Here is a 24020-nt window from a genome sequence, read left to right as displayed (position 1 = left end):
GTCACAGCATGCTGTCTGCAGTTGTGCACTGGGTAATGAGGCAGTGGGTTCATAAAAATATTAGCAGCATGTAAGCATAAAACTTAAAAACTTAAAAAGCATAAAAAGTTCAAAGCCTAAAAGATTTCTGGAAAAACAAATACTGATTTGAAAAAGCCAATTAAAACAAATGTATACCATTTCAAATACAAACATTAGTATTTTCTTTGTAATTTTTTATATTGCTGCAACAACAAAGGAAGCATACAATTTGCTGAGGCAATAGTGAACAAAGGCACCCAAAATATTTGCTTGGAACTATAACATGAGTACGTAGAAAAATGCTGTTGTTTGACTCACACAAACAAAACTCATTAAACATGTCCAGTGGATCTGGACTAACAGACAAGCAGCCTCCGTGTGGCATCCGTGTGTCACTTCTTGGTGGTTGCAGCAGATGGTAGTGTTGAACTTTTCTCTTCAGTCTCTCCGCCAGTAACCATGACTGCACTGCAGGGAACTATGGCAGATTAAATTATTGAAAAATGTAATTTGGAGCATAGTTCTTGTACAAGATATTGTTTTGATGGTGCCACCGAAAAAGTGGGCAAACTTCTGGAGTTGTCCCCAAGTTCAGTTCCCAGCAACAGTACTGGGTAGTTACAACTACATGCAAGTCCATCTTTGGGTGACACACATGGTCTCTGGCCTACACACACACACACACACACACACACACACACACACACACACTAAAACATCTTTAAAACCTTAAAAAGCTTATTCTGAACATTTTCAAAAATTAAGTTTAAGCATCTGGAAATACAAACTTGCCTTCTTGTTTCATATTTTCCATCTTAATATCACTATTTCTACATATGGAAATAGTGTAATATGACTCCCAGCGGCAGAAAAACAATTATCAAATAAGTGTGTTAATCTTGGTGTCTTATGTCAGTCAAAAGTTATTACCAAGCATACTTAAAATGTGGTCCATTGCCTTGAATTTTACATTTTTCACCAAAAGACGAGTCATATATAAATATTCAAGGTAGCCAAATTCATTTATTTTGGGGGGATAAAATTTAATGAAATACATTGTCATTCCTAGAACTGGCTACTAACGAAAACCTGAAGTTGAATTTTAAAAATGCATCCTCACTTCTCCAGTTTTACGAAAGTTTAAGTTATAAAAAGCAGTCTGAGCATGTGAAAATTAGCTTGGAGTTTCTTTTTCCATCTCCTTCCACTAATGCTACTCATCTCATTTACACAACCTATTAATGATGTATAAACACAGCAATGAAGCTTTTCAGATAAGGATTATTCCCTATAATGTTTATTCAACTTGGCCTGGAAATGATAGAAAATTTAAAAGCTCATTTTTAATGTTAAAGTGTTATTTACAGTTATAACTGCTTTTGTTTGTTCAAAGAGTATACATAGACATTGATATTGGAAATAACTCATAATTTTAAATAAAATTATTGGCTTATATTCATTGCACATATTGACGAGGTTTATGTAGACATTTTGATTCAAGTATATTGTGTTCTTTGGCCATATTCACCTTACATCACCTCCTTCCCCATCTCTTCTCTTGTTATTTCACCGGAGCCTGACAGGCACCATACCCCCCCACCTCCGCCAAGAGACCCCTTCTTCTAAGATGCATGTGCATGCATGATCCCATGTGTCTGTAATCTTACAAACATATAAAATCTAAGAGCCACGAATTTACAATGTTCTTGCCTTTCCGGTTCTTACGTGTCCTTTAATATGACAACCTATGCTTCTGTCCACCTGTCAGCAATGATATCATTCCACTCGGCTTTATAGCTACATAAAACATCACTGTGCACATGTACTGCCTTTCCTGTAGCCACTCATCTGCCTAAAGACCCCTACGCTGATTCCACCAGCCTTTGTAAACAGTGCTGCAAGCAACAGGAGTTTACAAGTCTCACTGTCCTGATTATGTTCCCAGAAACAAGTCATATACTAAAGTGCACTTTTAGCTTGTAGAGGATTGCCCAAACCGATTTCCATAGTGGCTGCACCATTCACAATTCCTCCCAGCCACGTATATGGGTTTCCCTTCTAGGCAGGCAGCATTGGTTGCTATTTGTTCTCTTTACAACAACCATTCTGAATGAGAGGACGTGGTCTCTCTGTGTAGATTTAACTTGCACTTTCCTAATCGCTAAGAATGTTGAACTTTTTTTTCTCTGTTTCTTGGCTAATTATACACCATCTTTTGACCACTAGTCATTTCATTTGCTTGTTTTTATTTATGTATTTATTCATTCATATTTAGCTGTTTGTTTATTTATTTACTTATTTATTTTTTTATTTGGTTTTTTGAGACAGGATTTCTCAGTGTAACAGCCCTGGCTGTCCTGGACTCACTTTGTAGACCAGGCTGGCCTCAAACTCACAGAGACCTGCCTGCCTCTGCCTCCTGAGTGCTGGGATTAAAGGCGTGCGCCACCATGCCCAGCTTTAAATGGAATATCTGAAAACATATTTTAAGAAGAAACAACCATTAGCTCCTTCCCTCTTTTGGGTGTCTCCCCCTGTCAGGCAGAACATAAAATGATCCGGAACAGGTGAAGTATAAATAGTCTGACTTCTTTTTATAAGATCTGAAGATACGTCTAACACAAAGAGCTTCAAGGAATGACTTATTGTGTGACCTCCTAGAACTGAAATACCTTAAAGCTCAGAAGAAAGGCTGGATGTGTGATGGGCAAATGCAACCAGGCAGGAACTTATAGTCTAAAGGGCATCCCAGGAGGGTTTTGTGGAAGTAATTAACACAAAGGCAGAGTTTAGATTTATGCTGATGGGTTGTTTTTAAGGTAGAACAGACATACTTGAATGTGGACTAGGTAAATCTGACTAAATCACAAAATTTCAGACCACTTCATTGATAATACATGCAACATTACGGCAATAAAGGTAGCATGTTAATTCTGCATTTTCCTATGTTATCCCCACAGGGCTGTTATCCCTTAGCAGAAAAGTCCTCTGTGTTGAGGGTTATTGTTTCCATTTTTCAGATGAGAACACTGAAACCTAAGGGAAGTTACAGTGCTGTGTTTGGGATCACTGAGCAAGACAGGAGTCAGCTTATAACCAATTGTGTTCTCACAACAGTGTTTAGTACCTGAATAAATTGCAAAGTAACTCATTGCCCTGACACCATTAAAGATATGGAATACAGCGGGATATTTAAAAGTGTAACAATATGGAGAAAAGTGAGTTATAAAATGCAACACATGATATTAATATAAAAGTCTCCACTCACTTGCCTGGGTTTAGACCACTTCGGAGAGAGTTTTGATTCTTTCTGCTACTGAACCTTTAGAACCACCTCCCTTCCCTCCCTCCCTGCCTCCCTCCCTCCCTCCCTCTCTCCCTCCCTCCCTCCCTTCCTCTGGCCCTTCTTCCCCCTCCCTCTTCTCTCCCTTCTCCTCCCTCCCCCTTCCTTCCTCCTTCTTTCCCTTCCTCTGTTTCCTCCCCTTCTTCTTTCCCTTCCTTCTTCCTTCCTTCATTTTGGTATTGTAGGTAGGATAAACACAGGGCTTCATGCATACTAAATATATGTGCATTAGAAACACATGACACTTTTCCTTTCCCTTACCTAAAGCATAGGTGCTGTACAGTGACATACCTATAGTCACTGTATGGAAAGTGGCTTTGTTGGAGCCCGTCTTCAACTCAAACTTTGCCAATAGAAACCATTCACTTTGTTATTTAATTAGTCAGTGCTCTCTGTAGTAATCTGGTTCCTTAGATTTTTTATTATTATTAATAAACCATTAACTTATGTACGTTTCCCCAATGTAAATCCCAAAGGGCATGGATTCTTGAGGCATGCAGACCTGGGGTACGTGCAGCCTCCAGGCACAGGTAACATTTCCTATCCCAGCTGGGTCTCAGTTTTACAGTTATTACAAAACCAAAACTTCACTAATAATACTAAGCCTGGAGCTGTGATTGAACAAAGTATATATATGCTAATATTGGTGCTTATAATTGCTAGCTATTACACCGGAATTACTGCATTAACTAGTAATTTGCGCACAGTGAAATCCTGTAGCACTAAAGTCCAGGGAAAGTTGAGTGGCCCATATAGAATCTCAGAGACACTTCTGGATCTGTTGCCTAGCACACTTGCCCAGGTTATTCTCTGAAAAACAGTCACTAACCTAACTGCCAGGTAGTTGGGAGGTGAAACCCAGCTATCTGTGGTCTTCAGGGTAGGACCACAGCGGAGCCATTTTCCCCTAAGCTCTGTCTCTGGTACCTGGTGCCCCTAGCTCCTGGCTCATTAAAGCCAGTTAGCACTACACCATGCAACCTCACAAATGCTGTTGGGTGGATTTTTCCACTTATTGGGCTGCTAAATAAACAAGCATTCACCACCATCGGCTCAACCAGAAAACTATTTGTACTTGTAAAGCTGTTACAGGATAGTTTTGAGTCTTCATTTTGTCATTAGAAAGACACTTGTGAGCCTTGCAGCATACCAAGACAAGGCTATTTATAACACCGGATGACATGGAACTGTCAGGAATGTTTTACGGGCTACAAATGCTTCATAGAGCCTCTCCATTCTTCTTCCCGTGCCTTGCTGTTATGAAATATGTCTTGAAGAATTAGTAAGGTCACCATATCTCAAACCTTTTACGACTATATACTCTGTCTCAAAGCTCCAAGGCACAGGCTTTGCATCAGTTGACCTAGATTTAATTTCAGCTTATTCTGTTTGTATTTAGATGTAATTTTTAAACGTTTGCCATTGCTTTTGCTAGAGTAGTGCCATGTGATTCCCACGTTTGTGTTTTCAAAAGGAGCTGGATAAATTAAAATGTTGGAACTGGGGTATTCTGCTGGAGTGCTTAACATAAAATTGACATTACAGGATAAGGGAATGATGGAATATTGTTAAATTACCCTATCTCTTAGCTTGTTTAGTTCTTTTATTGGACAAAAGGCTTGAGCTTAATGTGTCTCAATATGGATGACTTCAAAAGCTACTTTAAACTTTAGATTATAACACAATAAGGGCATAATAACTTATTTATTCTTTTACTTAGGGATAATTCCTTTTGGAAATATTACCTACTAACAATGTAATTGAGCATTGACAGTATTTTAAAATATTTAAACACAAGGATAAATATTAAGACATAATACATACTTGTATTATATATGATATATTTACATAATCTATAAGATACCATGGACCAGGAGAATAACATAAGACTTGTGAGAGTGTTGACCCATAGGAGGAGGTGAGGGAAACAACTACTGGTGATTTGAAAAGGATTTCCAGCCAGGCCTGATGGGCGGGATTGCAATCCCAGCTGAGCCAGGGAGATCATGCATTTGAGGCCATCACTGGCTTCATAGTGAAACTTTGTTGCAAATAAACAACAACGAAAAAGAATTTTTCTTTAATCTGTAGTGGTTTGTTTATTTTTAAAGATATTTAAAGAAAATATTCTGAAATTACCACAGCTTATTAATTGTGTGCTGTGGAAATTTTATCATTTCTTACATTACTCATTTTGAGTAAGCTGTTTTTAAATTCTTCTTGGCAAAATAACTTCAAGAATTTCAAAAAGGTTTGTATTTACTACAGCATTAACAAAAATAACATAAACATCACCGTATCCTAAAGAACTTTCAAGATATAATTAATCTCACAGCTTTGATGTTGATGCTTGTCTAACATATAATAATGAATGCAATCACAGCTTTCCTTGTTAGTATAAGCTCATCATTTCAGAAAGTTATATTTAATTCCATTTTCCTTATTAGCTCAGTCCCAAAGCAACAACAAATATATAATGAGTACCAATTATGTTCCCAGACATTGCAGCTAGAGCAACAAACAGAAGAAGGGTCTGCAACCCTGTTGCCACTGACTTTTGTATATAAAGTTTTATTGGAACACACCAATGCCCTTTTGTTCATGTAGCCTCTTTGGTTGTTCTATAGTAGAGATGAATAATTATGTAAAATCATATGGCTCACTAAGGCAGTGGTTCTCAACCTTCCTAATGCTGTGAGCCTTAATTACATTTCCTCATGTTGTGGTGACCCTCAACCATAAAAATTATTCTATTAGTACTTTATAACTATAATTTGGCTACTGTTATGAATTGTAATGTAAACATCTGATATTTAGGATATCTGATATGTGACCCACAAAGGGGTTGTGACCCACAAGCTAAGAACCACTGCTCTAAGACTAAAATACTTGCTCTTTTTTCATCTACATTAAATGTTTCCAACCACTGCAGTATTCAAAAGCCTTTGTCCTTCTTAGCACCCATTCTATAGATAGCCACAAACTAAGTTTTGTATGTATGACTATATGAAACAAAGTGTAATTAAGCAGCAGGAGGAGAGAGTGAGTATTGGGAAAGAGGCAACAAAGCACATGCCCTGGCAAAGATGACTGTTGGCCAAAGATCTCACAGAGGCAAGGGAAATCTCTGCAGGCAGAAGGAGAAGATGTAAAGTTTTGAGGTATGAATGCCAAGAAGCCTCAGAAGGCCAGTGTGGCCATGATGGGATGAGAAGAAAGCAGAGTTCAGGAACACCATGGAGCCATGCTGAACTCAGCGTTGCAGTCATTGAAGAGTCCAGCTGTTACCAATTCAAGGCCAATGTCTGTCACTTATACCATCTAGAGTGCCCATTTCATTTAAAGACTAAGGCTAAAACTAAGGAGGCCACCTCTGCCTGTAAAACAGAATTCACTCCTAATCTGATAGCCAAACTTTTTAACTACAGAGAGGAAACTAGAACAAGGCAAGCCTTTTCTAGCTAAAAACATTTCTGTTATTTGTCTTACTTGTGAGTTGTCCATGTCAACGCTAGTGTCAGACAGTGCATTCGATGGGCTTTCCATGCTCGTGGGCTAATAGGTCAGCCTCAATCACATTGCAGTTTAAGGGCTAAAGGTGTAATGTAATGAGAGAGTTGGAGCTTAGTACATAGAGATGCTGCGCTCAATCCTCATCATCAAAAACATGCAGTAATAACAAAATGCTAAGTCACAAGTGGAGTATTTAAGGTTCATTTGTTTTAGGTGTATTCTAGGGAAGTGGCTGACTCACCATTTCTACACGTAGAGGGAGTGACTAACTTCAATGACCCCATGCATATTAAATTCCCTGGAAACTGGTTGGCATTTATAGAGAGAGTGTTGCTTGACTGGACACCATTCCTGCCATAACAAATAAAAATAGAAATAAAAGTAAAAAGATTACAGTCTTATAACATGAAAAAGACTGAGGAAATGTGTGTTCACAGAGTTAGAAATTTCTGATAAAGAAACCATCTCTAGCGTATTCATGTATGCCAGCCCACTGTCTCTCCATGGGTACGTTAACTTCTACAGTAGAAACAGCAGAGTGAGAGATCGTGCGGCTTGGTTAGATTTGCTTACTTAATAAATGAGTGAGAGAGTGTGCCAATGGCCAGAGCTCTGACTTCTCAATATGATGTGTGCTTTTTTCTATTTGGCTTCTGTTAAATTGATGACAATCCTTACTAAAATATAAAATATAACCACAACCAATAAGTACACCATATATCTAAAGTATGCTAAAGTACGGCCATTACTACTCTAGCCTTCATGTTGCTGCAAATAACTATGGACAACTGAGCTGTGTGTGTGTGTGTGTGTGTGTGTGTGTGTGTGTGTGTGTGTGTGTGTGTGTGCGTGCTTATGGAGGGAAAAAGCATATAGCAAGAAGAAAAGTACACTTCCAGATTATACTTACAGATTATAAATGTGTTAAGGACTGGATCTGTGTATAAATTTCTATTTAATCTCAGTAACTGACACAGAGTCTACTTTTAGTGAATATACACGTCATCATTTGTGCAATATTTTCTTTCTTACTCCCCTACTTATTTGTGCTCCTCGTTGCCAGATTGTTTCTCAATGAAGTAGTAAAAAAATTCTGTAATTTTGATTGTTTCGCACATTAGCATTTGTGGTTTCGGTTACTAATGATTCCAAAAGAATTAGATTTCTGCTTCCAAAACCTGAACTTCTGCGTGAACACGGGAATATAACCATGTAATTCTGGAGTTTTTCACACACAACACACTGAATTTCCCTTTTTTGTCTTTGAGATTTTTGGCATCAAATGCATTTCACTTACATGTGTTTTCAGTGCATTTACGTCAGATTTCATTTTTTAAAAAATATTAATCAGTTGTTTGTAATTGCGAGTCGTGGTTCACCTTCTGAATGAAACCACGGTTTGTTTAACCATACACTCACTGCAGACCATCTGTGTGATTTCCAGTTTGGGGGTTGCTATGCACAAATCTGCTTTGAATATTTTTTTAAGTTTTGTTCAAATATTGAACATTATTTATCTATTATTTGAGTCATTCCTACATGTAGACAATGCATTTTGATCATATAAACACCCCCTTTCCCCCAACTTATCTACTGGCAGACTGTGCAAGACCTACACAAGATCATGTCAGCCAACGGGTCTAGCATGGATGGGGGAGGGGTCAGGAAGGTGCCATCTAGCAGCTGAGAGCTACTGGCAGTGAGTGGCTGCTGGGAAGGGCAAGTCACTTGTCTTCAGGAGTATGGTCCCTGGCAGGTCTCCCATGTTCCAGTGGATGCTCATACAACTGTGTACATGTCAACAACTCTCCCTCATGGGACTCAATGGGTCATAAAATAAGATAGGAAGAGAATAAATCGGGTTTCACCAAAGTGGCTTTTCAAAACAGCGGTATAATGTATGTAAGGGAAAATGGTGGCGGCATACACTTCTTTAAATCCTCTTTTTTTCCGGTGATTGGTTTCCCCAACCATGATACAATATGGAGAGATTTTTCTATCACTAACTTCTTAGAATTCTCATTTGCGACCTCATTCAGACCTCTAGTCGCCACAGAGCATCTATCTTCTGAAGGACTGTGTCGCTTCCCTTGAGTTCCTAAATTATAGACTAGTCATAATGCAAATGAGGTTGTAAACGTCACTTAGGTATTCTCTGTTCCTGAGTGTAAGCGTCCTTTTCCTCCATAAGGTCTTTCATTTTTGTTAGGCCAGCCAACTGACATATTGCTCATTAATCATACATATTAACTGGAGTAGTTAACGTTTTGAAATTCAACTTCCTGCTCTGTCCACAGGGACTAGGTCGTGTTTTCTCACTGTGATGACACATGCTTCAGACCCTGCTAATTAGGCCTTTCCCTTGGAAATTCAGCCTGACATGTTTCAAGAACATTCTTCCCCCTAGAGTTCAAGTTCATTAAATTATTAATATCCTTGTTTAAGTCTTGTAGGATTACTACCATAGTAGAACTTTCTCTGTTTTAAAGCCATAGCTCACGGTGAAGAAAGAAATCTGTCTGTCTTCCTCATATACCTTTTCAGAGTAAATAGCAAATAGTATAAATCATAATTAAAACATATTGTTAAATATAACGTAATAGTTTACTACAATTAAGTCCTAAGTGGCTACACAAATGCAAGGAGGTATTCTTCTAAACAATCTGACACAGATAACCTAAAATGAGTTCTACTGAACTCTTATGTTAGGTGGTTAGAAAATAGCAGGTTTACTGTGTAAGCTATTGTCTACCTACACAGGTGCCTGTACCATCCCTACTATATAGCCTTTTAAAGGCAAACCCCTAGCTTCCCATGACAATCACCAGTGCAGCTCAAAGGCCTAAGTAGAAGCCCTTGATGTAATTTGCAAAGCCCAGCATAATCCCTACACTCTACTACTCACTCTTCACCAGCCAGCTGTTTCTCACTGTTTCTTGAGCAAGCCTAACTCTATGCCTGTCCCCTCCACTGACATTTTATCAGACTGTCAATGGCTCCTTGACCTGCCTGTTCAAGATCGCTTCTGAAGCTTTCCAGAGGATTCTACAACAGCTCAGCTTTCTATGTAAATGTTGCCTCCTTGTCTTGTTTTATTTCTTGTAAGTTTTGTTCCCATCTAATATTTACATATTAATGTGTTTGTTTATTACGTATTCAATATATATAGTGTAGCAGTAAAGATCTGTGGTGGTACAGACAGGTGGCCTGGATTCAAGCCCTAAAGCTGTTGCTTATCAGTCGATCTTTGATAAATTGCTTTGTCGTACATTTATCTCACTTACAAACCAGAATCACATTGAAGTATATTTTTAAATGAATATGTACAAATTGCTTTTAATGGTATATGGCCTTTGCTAAGGTCTTGTGTTATCTCTTGACACCGCTGTCCACAGTGGAATATAAGCTTCATGAGGACAGGATTCAAGATATTCCCAAAGCTTAAGTGTTTCTTGGATGGTTCATAAATGAGTGGTTATATATGAGCTCAAGGTGAGGAAAATGTCTACAAAACGGTGAAGCAGTGGCAGGCCAACAAAGGAGAGGCTTAAAGGCCAGAATGGACATTCCACGTCATTGAGAAAGCCAGTTTTGTTACATTCATTTTAGGATATGTATTGCAGCATTGCCAGATGTTGGGAACAAGAGACTTCCCTAGAGGGGACAGGCCAAGAGGCAACAGAGAACACAAGAGCTACCTGAGAAGTGGTCCAGGGAATTCACAGAAGCATCTGCCGTTCCAGGGAGGCTCACTTTGATTCTGGAAACTAGAACTGAAGAAAGCCTAAGGGAGGTAGATTGATAAGGACAGAGTCTAAATTACTTTTACCCACTTGTAGTTTCAACTGACATTGTATATTAAGTTTAAGGGAATGAAAAATAACATTCAAAAAAAAAAGGCACCCACAGTATCTAAAACACAGTGTGATCCAAGTATTCGGGTTTTGAACTCCATAGATAGATTTCTCTGGATATTTAATCAAGTATGCAAGAAAAATGGGAGGGCGAACTGAGGGATGGCTGCAGAACACACTTGATCCAAAGATTTTGGTAAGAGTCAGAAAAGAGAACTAGTGGTACATGCAGATGTGCTGGTCAAAGCTGCTCCTGTAAGACTTTTCACATCCCATCTTGTCAGAAAGGGTATGTAATCAATGTGACCCCAGGCACTGTCGTGCTCTTGGGCCATTTCACTGGCCCTTAAATTCCAATTCTTAAGGATAGGTCTTCTAACATATGCAACTCAAATACTTTGAAGAGGTTGCCTACAAGTGCTCTGATGGAAATCATAGAGTATTATTGATTGGTAGTTTTATGATTATGATTATTATTTTTATTGCTGATGCTGGGCAGTAATTTAAGGCTTGTTCTTGTTCCTCAAGCTTGGACTCTGGATTTTGTGGGTAAATGTCACCATATTGTGTTCACTTCAGCATTTCTAGTAAGTAAGACATTACTATTTAGCTGCGTCATCTGTCTGTCTCTCTACATGTAGATTTTATCTGCTCTAAATATGAAGCTATAGGCTCACCTGGCTAAAAATGAAAGATAAAAACTCCATATTCATGAGGCATTATGAGGGTGACTGGTATTGGAGATGAGAAGAGATGATAGTGTCATTCTCAGTCCCCGAGACAGCTTGAAAAGTTGAATCTCCCTTCTCCAGTCTGGCACCACTCAAAGCAGGGAGGCAGGCACGTTTTCTCCACTTCCCCATGCCATGCCCTTGCAATGGCCACCTTCCCCTGTGGCACAGGGGTATCAACACGCATCCTAGCATGCTCAAGATGTCATCCAGCCGCACTCTTCTGCTGCTCTGCTAGCGATAAACCGAGATGAACCAAGTGCATGAGAAACAGCCAGAAATTAGCGATGAGAGAGCAGTGGTTTAACAAGGTAGCTGGATACCCTAACAAAACAGAGTCTGGGGAGAGAGTGAGGGAAGGGCAGCGGAAAGCTAGAAAAAAAAACAAAACAGTGGGCAAAGCAATCCCTAAGTAAATGTGACTCGAGGAAAACAAAAAGGCTGCCTGTCCTTGCTCATTGCAGGAGCTGTGGTCACTAGAGGACAGGAAGGGACAGAAGGAGGGTCAGTGAAGCATGGATAATGTGAACACTAAAACACTAGATGAGGAGGATTCATTCCAGTATTCTGTCATACAGTAAGTAGCTACAGTCTACAAGTTATATTTCTAAATACAAAGAGAAGTATCTGAAGTTTCCCAACACATAGAAGAGGCAAATGCTTGAGAAGTGAAAACGCTAAAATATCTGAATTGTGCGTGATCAGAATCTCCACACTGAGGCAACATTAATCCCATGTTAATAAAGTATTATTGTTTATTCAGATCATCATTTGTTCAGTGTCAGGACAACTTGTAGTTTGTTTTGAAAAGCACCACTAGTTACTAGTGAAGTCCATTTAGAGAAAAGAAAGGAGAGCTAACAGGATGACTTGACAGATAACAGCACTTACTGCCAGGCCTGAAGATCCAAGTTCAATGCCCGGGACCTACATGATGGAAGGGGAACACTGACTTCTCTAGAAGCTGCCCTTTGATTTTTATACACATACCTTGGCATAAGCACACACTCACACATATGCACACATACACACATGCACGTGGACACCCAGGTGCACACACAGGAGGACTGGGGAGAGAGAGAGAGAGAGAGAGAGAGAGAGAGAGAGAGAGAGAGAGAGAGAGAGAGAGAGAGAGAGAGAGAGAGAGAAATGGAGAGAAAGAAAAGGAAAGGGGGAAGGGGAGGAAAGACAGATTAGAAAATTGTGGAATGATTTGAAAAAAATTAACATCCTGCCTGAAGTGGAAGAGGTAGTAGTATGGAGCCATCTTTCCACAGTTGTAAAATGATTTGAGACCTCATGTTCATACTGAATTACATCCTCTTGCCAGTCCTTACAAGAGCCACTTGTCTGATCCCTGAAGTAACAAGACCTTTATGACTAGTGCCATTGCTGTCATAGATGTATTTTTAAATATCTGCTAAGATATAAAATGCACTTGGGCTAGTACACATTCCTTACCCAAGAAATTGTTTCTCACTTTTGCATATAGCATTGATCTTGAAACTTGGTAACCCTTTTACAACATCAGTCATAAATCTTATTTCCGTTCACAACGTAAAAAAAGAAATTCAAACTTCCCAGCTAGACAGTTATGTTTTCCTGTGTAATTAACACCTCATTCACAGTTGTGTGTGCCAGTCAAGGCCACATCTGCTCTTCCTTGACATTCCCCTGGTACCTGTTCAGGCTGAGCCAATGCCTAAGAGTGTGTAAAATACAGTTAAGGGCACAGGGGAATATTTAGAAAGATCCACCTTCCTTTCCAGTGAGAAGCTGACACAGTTTGACATATATTTCAGCTTGTGGGTCTGGTGCGTCTCTATCACCCTGGATTCCAATCTAATGACCACTGTGACGCCTTCTTTGTCCTCATAACTCTTATCAACAACCCCAAACATCTCCGGTTCCATAAGGACCAATTATCCATGGTGTGCATTCTTCTCTACATAATGCTGGTGGAGGGCAAAGTGTTTATAAATCAAGTGTCTAATTTAAGATGCACGTGCGCTATGACTGCAAGTCATCCTGGAAGGATCCGGTTATGTTTTACTGTTGCCAGTTTGCAGAAGCCATTATTTAAATAGCCCTGCCTGCTTGCTTGCTGAAAATCGTGAACCTCTGCCACTACTTTTCTCTTTCTTTTTCTCTTTTTGCCTTGGATACAGCAAATACTGATGAGTTGGCTGTATATATATATATATATATATATATATATATATATATATATATATATATCATAAACTTATATATATAAGTTTATTACACCATGAGAATATGTTTGTTTCATTCTTAAGGGTCATTAAAATGTACATTTAAAAGATACAGACCTTTTCCACCAAATGAACATGCTCATGTACCCAGCACCCTGTTCAAGAAGTGGAACGTGAGGAAATCCCCTGTGCTTCCTCCAGTGAATGCCTTCATTCACATGGATAACTCATTATCATCTCTCACTACATAGACTAGTTTTCCCTGTTTGATCCTCCATATAAACTGATCACCATTAAGCTTATCCATTTTTGTATTTATTTTACTTTGTAACTGTGAGGGCGGGCAGCCGTGACCATAGGTAACTGCATATGAGGGCAGGTGCCCATGGAGACCTGAAAGGGGCGTTGGATTTTCTGGGGTTACAGATGCTTGAGAGCCTCCTGACACAGGTGCTAGGAACCAAACTCGGGTCTTCTGTAAGAACAGTATGTATTTCTAACCAGTAGCCATTTCTCCATCCCCAATATTACATTTCTAAGGAAGACGTATATTGCTCTACATAGTTGCATTTCTTTCATTTTAAAATACTATATAGTATTCCATAACTTATTTTACTTAGATTTTTATGGGCATTGGAGTGTTATGTTAGCTTTTATAAATCTAATATGCATAGCTCAGAGGTGATTGCACATTTGAAAAAATATATTACTTATTTTTGTGGTGCATATGTATGATTCAGCAGGGATGGGGCACTCTGGTATGTACATGCCACAGCACACATGTGAGGACAGGGGACAACTGTCTGAAGTTCGTTCTTTCCTTCCACCTTTACATGGATCCCTATCATCAAAGTTGTCAGGCTTGCCTTCGAGTGCTTTACTTACTGAGCCATCCTGCCAGCTCCAGATTGCACATTTATCACGGGTTTCTCTTGTAGTCTTCAGAAACTTTCTTTGAGACATTACAAATATTTTCATATGACTAACTGGAAATATGAATGCAGCAGTAAAAGGATAGGAGATGAAAGGAACTGGCATTTATTGCTGCTAAGACATCCCAGAGATTATAGTCCTTAACATAAAATCTGCCACCCTTCCCTTTAAGTATATGGTACGTTCACATTGTTGTAAAACAGATTTCCACAACTTTTTCTCCTTCTAGAACTGAGATTCCCCTTTAAGCAGCCCTTCTCTTCTTGCCCTCTCGGCTTCTGCTTTCTGCCTCTATGAATCCGAATATTTAACTACCAATATAAAAGAAGTTACACAGTGTTTACCAGGGTTTGGCTAGTTTATGTCACTGCGTCATGTGGTCAAGTCCCCCTGCCCAACCCCACCCCATGCTGTACCATATGCCAAAATGTCCTTCCAGTGAAACTGAGTAACAGCCTGCTGCATGTGCGCTTCACACTTGGTGTAGCCATCTCTCCATGGAGGGACATCTGCATTGTGTCCATCTCCTGGCCTTTGAAAATACGATTGCAATGAATTTTGTGTTACCAGGGTCATAGCACACACAGAAAAAAAAAACCTGATTCTGGGGGATCTGAGAGGCTAAGGTTAGTTACCCAACAACATGAAGCTCTAATCAAAGAAATAAGTCATTCTAGAGACAGGGAAATAATTTGTCAGTGTGGTGCACTGGGAAGAGGGCAAATGTGGTGCACTTCCTCACACTGTCTTCACGGTACTGACAATACAAGGGGAAAAGCTGGGACTAGGAAGGATGCACAATTAAGCAGCCTTGCACAAACTACAGTTTGACTGTTTGTCACCTTGACTCTGGCTCTGCTATATCTCCTGGCACCTGGGGAGATGATTGCCTGCCCACAAGGCTAATTGTTCCTGGAACTTGAGGTAAGTTGGGAAAAAGAAAAAGCTAAGAAAGAATATGCGCCAGAATAAAATAAAGTTATCCGGGCCATGACTACTGGGTCTTCCTGCAGGTTTAGGGCAATGACTGGAGACTTCGGTCCTGTTGCAGTCAGCCATCTAGAGGAGGATATTGTTAAATTGGATGGCCAGTGGTCCATCTAAGACAAGAAAACCTCTGACTCTTACCTTAGTGTCTTTAGCCTCAGAACAGGAGAAAAGTGATTAGGTTACTTTGAGACACTTGTATTAGGAGTTGTAAACAAACCTCCTCCTTAAACAATTAACTGTGTGAACAGTTGAACAGAAAGACAAGAGTTGACAGAGAAGATAGGTCAAATATAGAGGCAGAGATACCAACCTATCCGCCTGCTTTAAGTTACCGGTGGGACGCCTGTGGGTTCAAGTGAAGGGCGGATGCTTCCATCCAGAGCAGCCTGTGAGCCCCTGCAACTCTCTCTGCTCCAAGAAGTATGTACGGGGCATAGTCCCAGAAGATCTTATGGCAGTTCTATTTTCAATTGATTGGGGAGCTCCAAAATATTTTACACAGTGATGGTGCCATTTAGCAGTCCTGTCAGCTGTCTCTAAATGCTCATTTCCCCACATCCTTGTCAATACTTCATTTGTTATTTCCTGTTTGGGATTTTTGTGTTTTGTGGGGTTTTTGTTTGTTTTGTTGAAACATTGTACATGGTGGAAATTGCTGTGGCCACATATAAATAAGAGAGAGAGAGAGAGAGAGAGAGAGAGAGAGAGAGAGAGAGAGAGAGAGAGAGAGAGAGAGAGAGAAATGTTTCCATGAGAAAAGAGACAGCTAGCCCAGCCTAGCTGCTTCTGAACTTGACAATGATCATTTTCAGTTTCACATAATAAGGCAACCAATTGAACTAATTTATTTGGGCCACATTTACGAGACTTGTCAACTCTATAGGGTTTATTGGAGATGCTGATTCCCAGATCTGAGACCCTCACTTTGGAAACTTTGGTGTAGGGCGAAGACCATCCATGTTAACTGGCCTTCCAGGTTTGAGCAAACATTGGGCTTAGATCATTAGTCAAAAGTCTAAATTATCGTTCAAAATCCTTTTACTATTTATTGCCAAAGAAAAGACCTCTCTGAGGTTTCCAGGGTAACCATTTGGAGTAATTCTGTGATTTTTATGCTTTCTCCTTTGATTTTCAGGAATGTATTCAATTACTTGATCATAATAAGAAAGGAATGGCAGATCTCACTGTGCTGGGAAGTTTGTAAAATGAGATTTATCAAAGTTACTTCTGCTCAGATAAGCCCCTGAGAGCACCCCGCTAACTCAGGTAGTCCTCCCTAGCCCAGCAGTTGTCTGAGAGAGCTTCAGGGTACCCGAGCTCCCACTTTTTCCATTGCTTTACAGTGGGCCTGCACTGAGCCTTGAAGTGAAAGGACAGAAACAGGAGGGGCTGGCGTGGAGGCAAACACGTACTATCCATTCCTTCACCAACATCACAGATTTCTCCCCAACCCTCCACCTACAGCCCCCACCCCCAAGACCCAGCCAAGGCTGCAGAGCCTTGTGAACGAAAGCGCAATGTGGAGACTATACTTTGCTCTACCTCAGTGGTTCCCAACCTTCCCCATGCTATGGCCCTTTAATACACTTCTTCATGTTGTGGTGACCTCCCAACCATAAAATTATTTTCATTGCTCCTTCATAACTACAATTTTGCTGCTGTTATGCATCATCATATAATTATCTGTGTATTCTGAGGGTCTTAGGCGACCCCTGTAAAAGGATTGTTCCACCCCCAAAGAGCTTGGGACCCACAGGTTAAGAACCACTGCTCTAGAGAAAATGGAGGAATCTGATTTTTGTCTTGATATATATATAAAAAAAGAGAGAGTTGTGTCTGTTGTGTTGGTGAAATTGTTAGCAAACAAATCATACAAATTTCAACACCCCCCCCCAAAAAAAAACACAAATAAACAGACACAAAACCTCTTCGCTCTGAGGTAGATTCTTTTCTGTCCTTAATGATTTTAAATGCAAGGAGAGACCTTGTGGAAGAACAGGAAATGGTGCTTGCAGCCATAGTGAGTACAGCCATAGCCTTACAGGCAGGAAATAAGAGGGAGAGTCCCCAGAGCTCCCTGAGGGAAGACAGACACTGTCTGGGAGTGAAAGTGACTATTAATGTCCTTAGAAATTATGGCCCCAATATCTCTCTCTCTCTCTTGCTCCAAAGCTTCTCCCATGGTTCTGTCCACCTTGTGCCAGAGTGCCCCCTGCAGGGCACTGAGATCGGAAATCCTAAAGTCTTGCCTGTTTGCTGTGCTTTGCGTAATACAACTCAAAGAAAAAGAAGGGGAAAAAAAAGCGTTGCTGTGTAAAGCACCCACTTAAAATCGTTCAAATATGCTTCTGGGAGTTACTAGACACTCAGGCCCTAAGCTGGAAATATGTGCTGGCTGTAGTCACCCCCACAAATATGTTCCTTTACGTTTACAACCCTCACAAATATCTTCCTTGCTTGTCCACTCTTAGGAAGGATGTACGAGCAGTCAGCCCTCTCTGCGCTCTAGCAGCACGTGCAGCGGGGCTCTGACAAGGCTAATGTAACTGACCATGTAAATCAGGGGAAAAATGAGGGAGTCTGGATCCTTGCCCTCGCTGTGCAGCGCCGTGAACACTCTTTGCTCCTCATCGGTGTTGTGTTATGCTATCTGACATTTGGTTTGTCTTAACATAAACTTGGTGATAAATATTGATCAATAGCCTCATTTTCTCTACTTCCGGAGACTCGTTTCTCTTTTGAAGAATGAGGAATGTAAGCAAGCCTGAGCCTACAATTTTAACTCAACCTGACGCACACTTCCAGAAGGGATGCATTGCCTGTTTACATGTCCTTGTTTCATTTCTAGTACTGTTCAAAATTAGTAAATTTAATGCTTCTACTTCTAAGTGAACTCTATTCTTGCTTAGTCCTCCAAGGTAATTGACTTGCACTTAGTAAAAATCAAATACATTAATTTTCAGAAAACATAGACTGCAAGACTAGAAGATGTATGCATGTGTGTATAATCTGTATTAAATACACAGAATATAACAATATATATTCATTCAAATCTTCAGTCCATTAAAGGAAGACAAAGTTTACATTGCTTAAATGGGAAGCATATGAAAATGACACTAACTGTATGGCACTTGCAATTTATTTTGTTGTTGTTGTTGTTGTTCTGTGGATGTTAGTTTAGGAGTATTTATGGAAAGGGCAGGTTTTATTTATTCTTTGACAATTTCATCCATGTCTATAATATATTTTGACCATGTTTTCCATTGTTGTGTTTTATCCTCACCTCCCTCAGAATTCATTCTTCCCAATGAATCCTCCGTTTACTTTCATCTCTTTAAAAAAAAAGGGGGGGTGTAGGGGGTGCGGGGAGAGAGAGAGAGAGAGAGAGAGAGAGAGAGAGAGAGAGAGAGAGAGAGAGAGAGAGAGACACCACTGGTTTAACTAGGGTTGGGATAAGCTTGGGTGTGGGAACATGGGCAACTTACCTGTGGCCACATCACTGAAGAAAACTTAACACCCTCAGCTTCCTTTAAGCTTCTTCCTTAGGGCTGGGACCTCCTGAGGTCTTCCCCTATTCACAATGGAATGTTGACAGCTAAATCCTGTGCACGGCTTTCATCTTTCACAGCGGCCCACAGCTGCTGTGAGCGCCTGAGTGGAGTAGCAATTATATGAAGTCCTTAACAGTTGGTGCTTTACTTATCTCCCATAGCAATGGGCACGTTTACCTCCCAACCACAGCTTAATATTTGGTTGCTTGCCTTGCAAAGCTTAACTTACGGATCTCCCTGGAATTTAGAATTCCTACACAACGTCAAGCCTAAATAAATTCAGTGAACGACGTGGTCCTTTCCGTCTGTGCGCTGGCCGCTCTCAAGCCAATCTAAAGCGTGAAAAGGCTGGCCTAACGCTTTGACTTCTTCAGTATCAAGGTCATCATCGAACCATAATATGTGTAACTATGGTATCAGTGCAGTTGTCACACCCTCAGTGGGAACAATGAGATGGAATTGTGCTGTTTAGGAAACAGAAGCTCAGAAACGTTCCTTATGCAGAGCATATAACTTCAAAACTTAAACTTATTTTCCTTATTTTGGGGAAAAGATTTTAAAAAATGGTTATTTAACAAGTAACTAGAACGGGGCGGTGGTGGCACGCACCCCTAATCCCAGCACTTGGGAGGCAGAGGCAGGTATAGATCTCTGTGAGACAGAAGGCAGCGAGTTCTAGGATAGCCAGGACTGTTTACAGAGAAACCCTGTCTAGGAAAACAAATAAACAAAATAAAAACAAAAAATCAAACAACTAGGGCCAGTGAGAGGATTCCGTGCGTACCCAGGAAACCATATGTAGAGGTGAAAGGGGAGACCTGTATGCAGACGCCGTGGCATATGCACCCCACCATGAACACCTATACTACAATAGCAAATAAAATGAAAAATAATACTAGCAACTAATTATTTTTACATAAATATTAGACAGGTAGTTACTTAAGCATATTAGCATAAGCCTGTGTTTCTGGCCCCTGCAATTTTAATCCAGATGGTTATAAATTTGGGAGTGTGTCAACACTGAGCTACAATAATGATAAACATGTAAAAATCATGCACTTGGTTTACTTGTCTGGACTGAAGAAAAGAGCTAGTTCATATTTTTAGGTAGAATATATAATCTTACCGATGCAATGCTTTTCAAATTTTAGTAAATGTAAGAATAACTGGAAATGATTCTGAAATCCAAACTCATGGCTGTGAGCCCTGGGATTCTTAACCAGGTTTTTAGCTGATCAATGTAGTCCTAGAATACCTCCGGTAAAATTAGAATTCAGACCCTCTTTGAAACGTCTTTCTTGAGATTTTGTTTGTATTTTATGTGCCTGAGTGTTTGCTTGCATGGATGTGCACCATGTATCTGCAGTGTGCTTTGGGGCCAGCAGAGGGTGATAGATCCTCCTCTGGTTGTAAACTGACAGGTGGGTGCTGGAAACCGGACCTGGGTCTTCTCTAAGAGCAGCCAGGGTTCTTAACCATGGCAGCATCTCTCCAGCCCCTGAAAAAGTTCGTATTTCACCTAAATGACACTTTTTATTTGAAATGAAAGTGTGGAGTCATCAGATAAAACACTGACCTTAAGTCATCTTTCACATACTGTCTTGACTTTGCCGGAGTGTCAAGGTGGCCTGAGTGGGTCAACAGCAGATAGAGTCTGTTCATCTCTGGCAGCGCATGCATTTCCCACGGTGACCGTGGAGAACTAGGGCACAAATTCAAAATTCACTGATGGTCAAGGGCCATGTGGACTTGAAGTTGTTTTGGTTTAGGTTTTTTTTTTTTTTACTGTCTTCCATATTGCTGCTAAATATCGTTGTGTTAAAATGGAATTAAGTCCTAACACTTAATCTATTTTCTTTGGTTTCAAGGGAAGACGAGGGAAAACAGGACCCCCAGGAAACCCTGGACCCCCAGGACCGCCGGTAAGTAAATAGTCTGTGGTCACATGACAAAAATAAACACACCTGCTTCCACTTCGTTCATTTTATATCCCTTTATCCATTCAAGTGGGTTGGGCTATCAGCAACGCCTTGGAGTTGATTAATATTGATTAGAAAAAAACCAAGAGGGCATGAATTGAATTGGGCAGGAATCAACTTTGTTGGTTTTTACTGTACTTTTTTTTGGGGGGGGGGTACAAAATAGAGAGCACTTTATAACATTTTAAGTAATTACTTTGTGTTCTGAAGAAGAAAGTGGGGATGCCCTAACAGGCAAGGGGAAACCTTTCTGTCATCTCTAAACATTTGTCAGGGCTTCTTCAAGACAAGCATCTCTGAGCAGGAATTTAGATCATGAAGGCATACTAAACTGGCAAATGCCTGGAACAAAAAATGCATATGCTGGAACTTGGAATGACTGATGGATATTATTTACTGAAGAGCTAGGAGATTAAGAAACACGTGACCACAAGAAAGGATTTAGAATTCTCTGCTGCAAGGGTTTCAGTCTATTGTGACAGTGTTTGTGGGAGGTACGTGCATATTTTAAGTATTAGCATTTACACTCGGCTATGGTTCTGATTCAGAATGCTCATTAAATCTCATTTTGGGAATAAAAATGGTTTATGAACTTCTTAATATAATAAAATAGCCAATTTGTTGGTCTAGGGGAAAAGGAAAAAGTTATTGTAGACTATAAAAGGGTTTTATACATAGGTCAGCATTTGCTTAAGAAGAAAACACTGGCCTGAGCCAGTTCAGTTCTGCTTAGTAATTGTGATTTATGGAGATTCTGATTCATTTGAATGACTAAAATCGTTCTTTTCATACAAACATCATCAAAACTTCATCTTGGGATACATCCGGTTTTCAACAGTTTGAGATTGTTCCCACCGTAAGATAACCTGGTGGCCTATGCCTTCCCCACTCTCGGTGTAGTTGTGGACAATATTGAAGAGAAAAGAACAGTACTTGGTTCCCTGTGCTTTTTTGTCAGTGGACACTTTCTTTTTTAAAATGTAAGGTCCTCCCCAAAGAGAACTGCTGTTTCCCAAATGACTAGAATGAAGAGAGTATTCACAGTGAATCCTTTGAGGGTCATAATAATTAAACTTAAATAAATAGCTCATCCAAAAAAAAAAAACCTGACCAAACAAACACAACAACAACAACAACAACAAAACCTAATTGACCTAACTCACATTGTTCAAGTCTCTCACCAGCATTTATTTAGGGTCCTACTAGATATTTAACTGGACCTGGACTTAAGAAACTGAATAAGTCGCTGTCCTTGCTTTTTAGAAGATTTGAGTTCAGGTCAGAGAAATCTGGGGTGAGGAGGAGAATTCAGTGAAGATAATATAGTTGGCTTCCTGGAGGAATTTACAGCAAAGAAAGCAGATTGAGTAAAAGACAGGGGGAAGAACAAGCTAGCCCCTCTGCCTCCACTCCCCAGGAAGGAAGACAATGTGGACAGACATGCACAGTGTACAACCTCTGCCGGCTAGAGGTAGGCGACCCGCCACAAACAGCCAAGGCACAGCCAGAAGCATACAGTGATGAATTCCTGGAAAACTGTGAAAGTAAACAAAGGGCCTAAACTGGAGAGGGCCAGGGCCAGATTTCACTGATGGTCACTCTAGCAACATACTGAAAGCAGACTGCTGACAGCAAGCAAGATTGACTGTAGCTATTTATTGCTTCTGCGGTCTCTGCAGGGTGGCTGTTATCACTGCCTGGCTGTCCTGTGGAGCTATTAGATATTATTTCCATATAGAGTGAGAGGTAGGCTAAGAACAATCTAGACTGTTTTTAAATTATTTTTTGTCTTTTCTAGCACTGTATCCTATGTTACAGGAGTCTTCCTTCATAACAGGGAATAAGGCAGCTAAAAGAAAGGGTGGTAGGAAGCTAAACCCAATTTTTATTTTTTTGAGATGGTATGTGACTCACTGCTGTGGCCCAGCTTGTGGGGTTCCTAAAGCAAGTATGAGAATGGCTTATGACAACTTCAAATGTAAAAACAAAACAAAGAAAAAAATTAACTTTACCTCCTATCAAATAGTCATTAAGCAATATATCCCTTGGGTGAATACCTGGAACATCCATAACATTATATTTGAGCAGTTATTTTTAATAGCATTAGTCAGTTTGGTTATCAGAAAGGAATCTGGGAATGGAAGTCTCCCAGAAGTACTAGGCAAGCCTTTGATAATGGAGTACTTGCCTCAGTGTCCTCAGGAGAACATTCTTCCCTTTGGGGGTTTAGAGGTGTGCTCTAAATCAAAGGTAGTGTTGTTGTTTAGTGGAATGTCAATGAAGATGAAAGGAAAGGAACAGAGGGAAAGTCTCTGATGGCCCGGGGCAGCTCAAAATAATTAAACTGCTTTAGCCTATCCTTTACCTGCAGTTCTTTGTTCCGAGGCCAAACTTGTTATTTTCTCACCTCTTTAAGAAATTTTTATACCAAAAGACATGTCATTTACAAATAAGAATTTTCTACAACTTTAGGGTTAGCTAATGAGCGTGTGTGTGTGTGTGTGTGTGTGTGTGTGTGTGTGTGTGTGTGTGTGTGTGTGTTGTGGTGTGTATGTAGGTGTGTGTACATGGAAAGGAATGTACCCCACAAAGTCATAGTAACTAATATTTTAAGAAAATTAAATATTCTAGGGGAAGACTTCTAGAAGGAGATATTGACTATCTTTATTTGCTTGTTAGTGTTATAAATCACTCTGACAAAAGGCAATTTCGGAAGGAAAGGATTTATTTGGCTTACCCATCCTGGTCACAGTCAAAGGAAGTCAGGGCAGGAACTCAAGCAGAAACAACAGAGGCACACCCCCTTGCTGAGTCACCCACCGGCATGCTCAGATAGCTTTCTTAGACAGCTCAGACTTGTCTGCCTAGGGATGGTGCCACCCACAGTGGGCT

At 40.1% G+C, this 24020-nt stretch overlaps 1 protein-coding gene across 6 annotated transcripts in view; it reads left to right on the top strand.

The window, feature by feature from the left end:
- The window catches only part of COL19A1 (collagen type XIX alpha 1 chain), a 324524-nt gene that overhangs the window by 197294 nt on the left and 103210 nt on the right, over positions 1-24020 (top strand). For all 6 annotated transcript variants that reach the window (XM_084755183.1, XM_084755182.1, XM_084755181.1 and 3 more), the window contains one exon: positions 21018-21071. In XM_084755183.1, the coding sequence (XP_084611309.1) occupies positions 21018-21071 (54 nt within the window). The remainder of the gene's footprint in view (positions 1-21017; positions 21072-24020) is intronic.

This window comes from Acomys minous (assembly GCF_964271855.1).
Source record: "Acomys minous genome assembly, chromosome: 13".
Taxonomy (NCBI): Eukaryota; Metazoa; Chordata; class Mammalia; order Rodentia; family Muridae; genus Acomys; species Acomys minous.
This window is presented reverse-complemented; position numbering and strand designations above follow the sequence as displayed.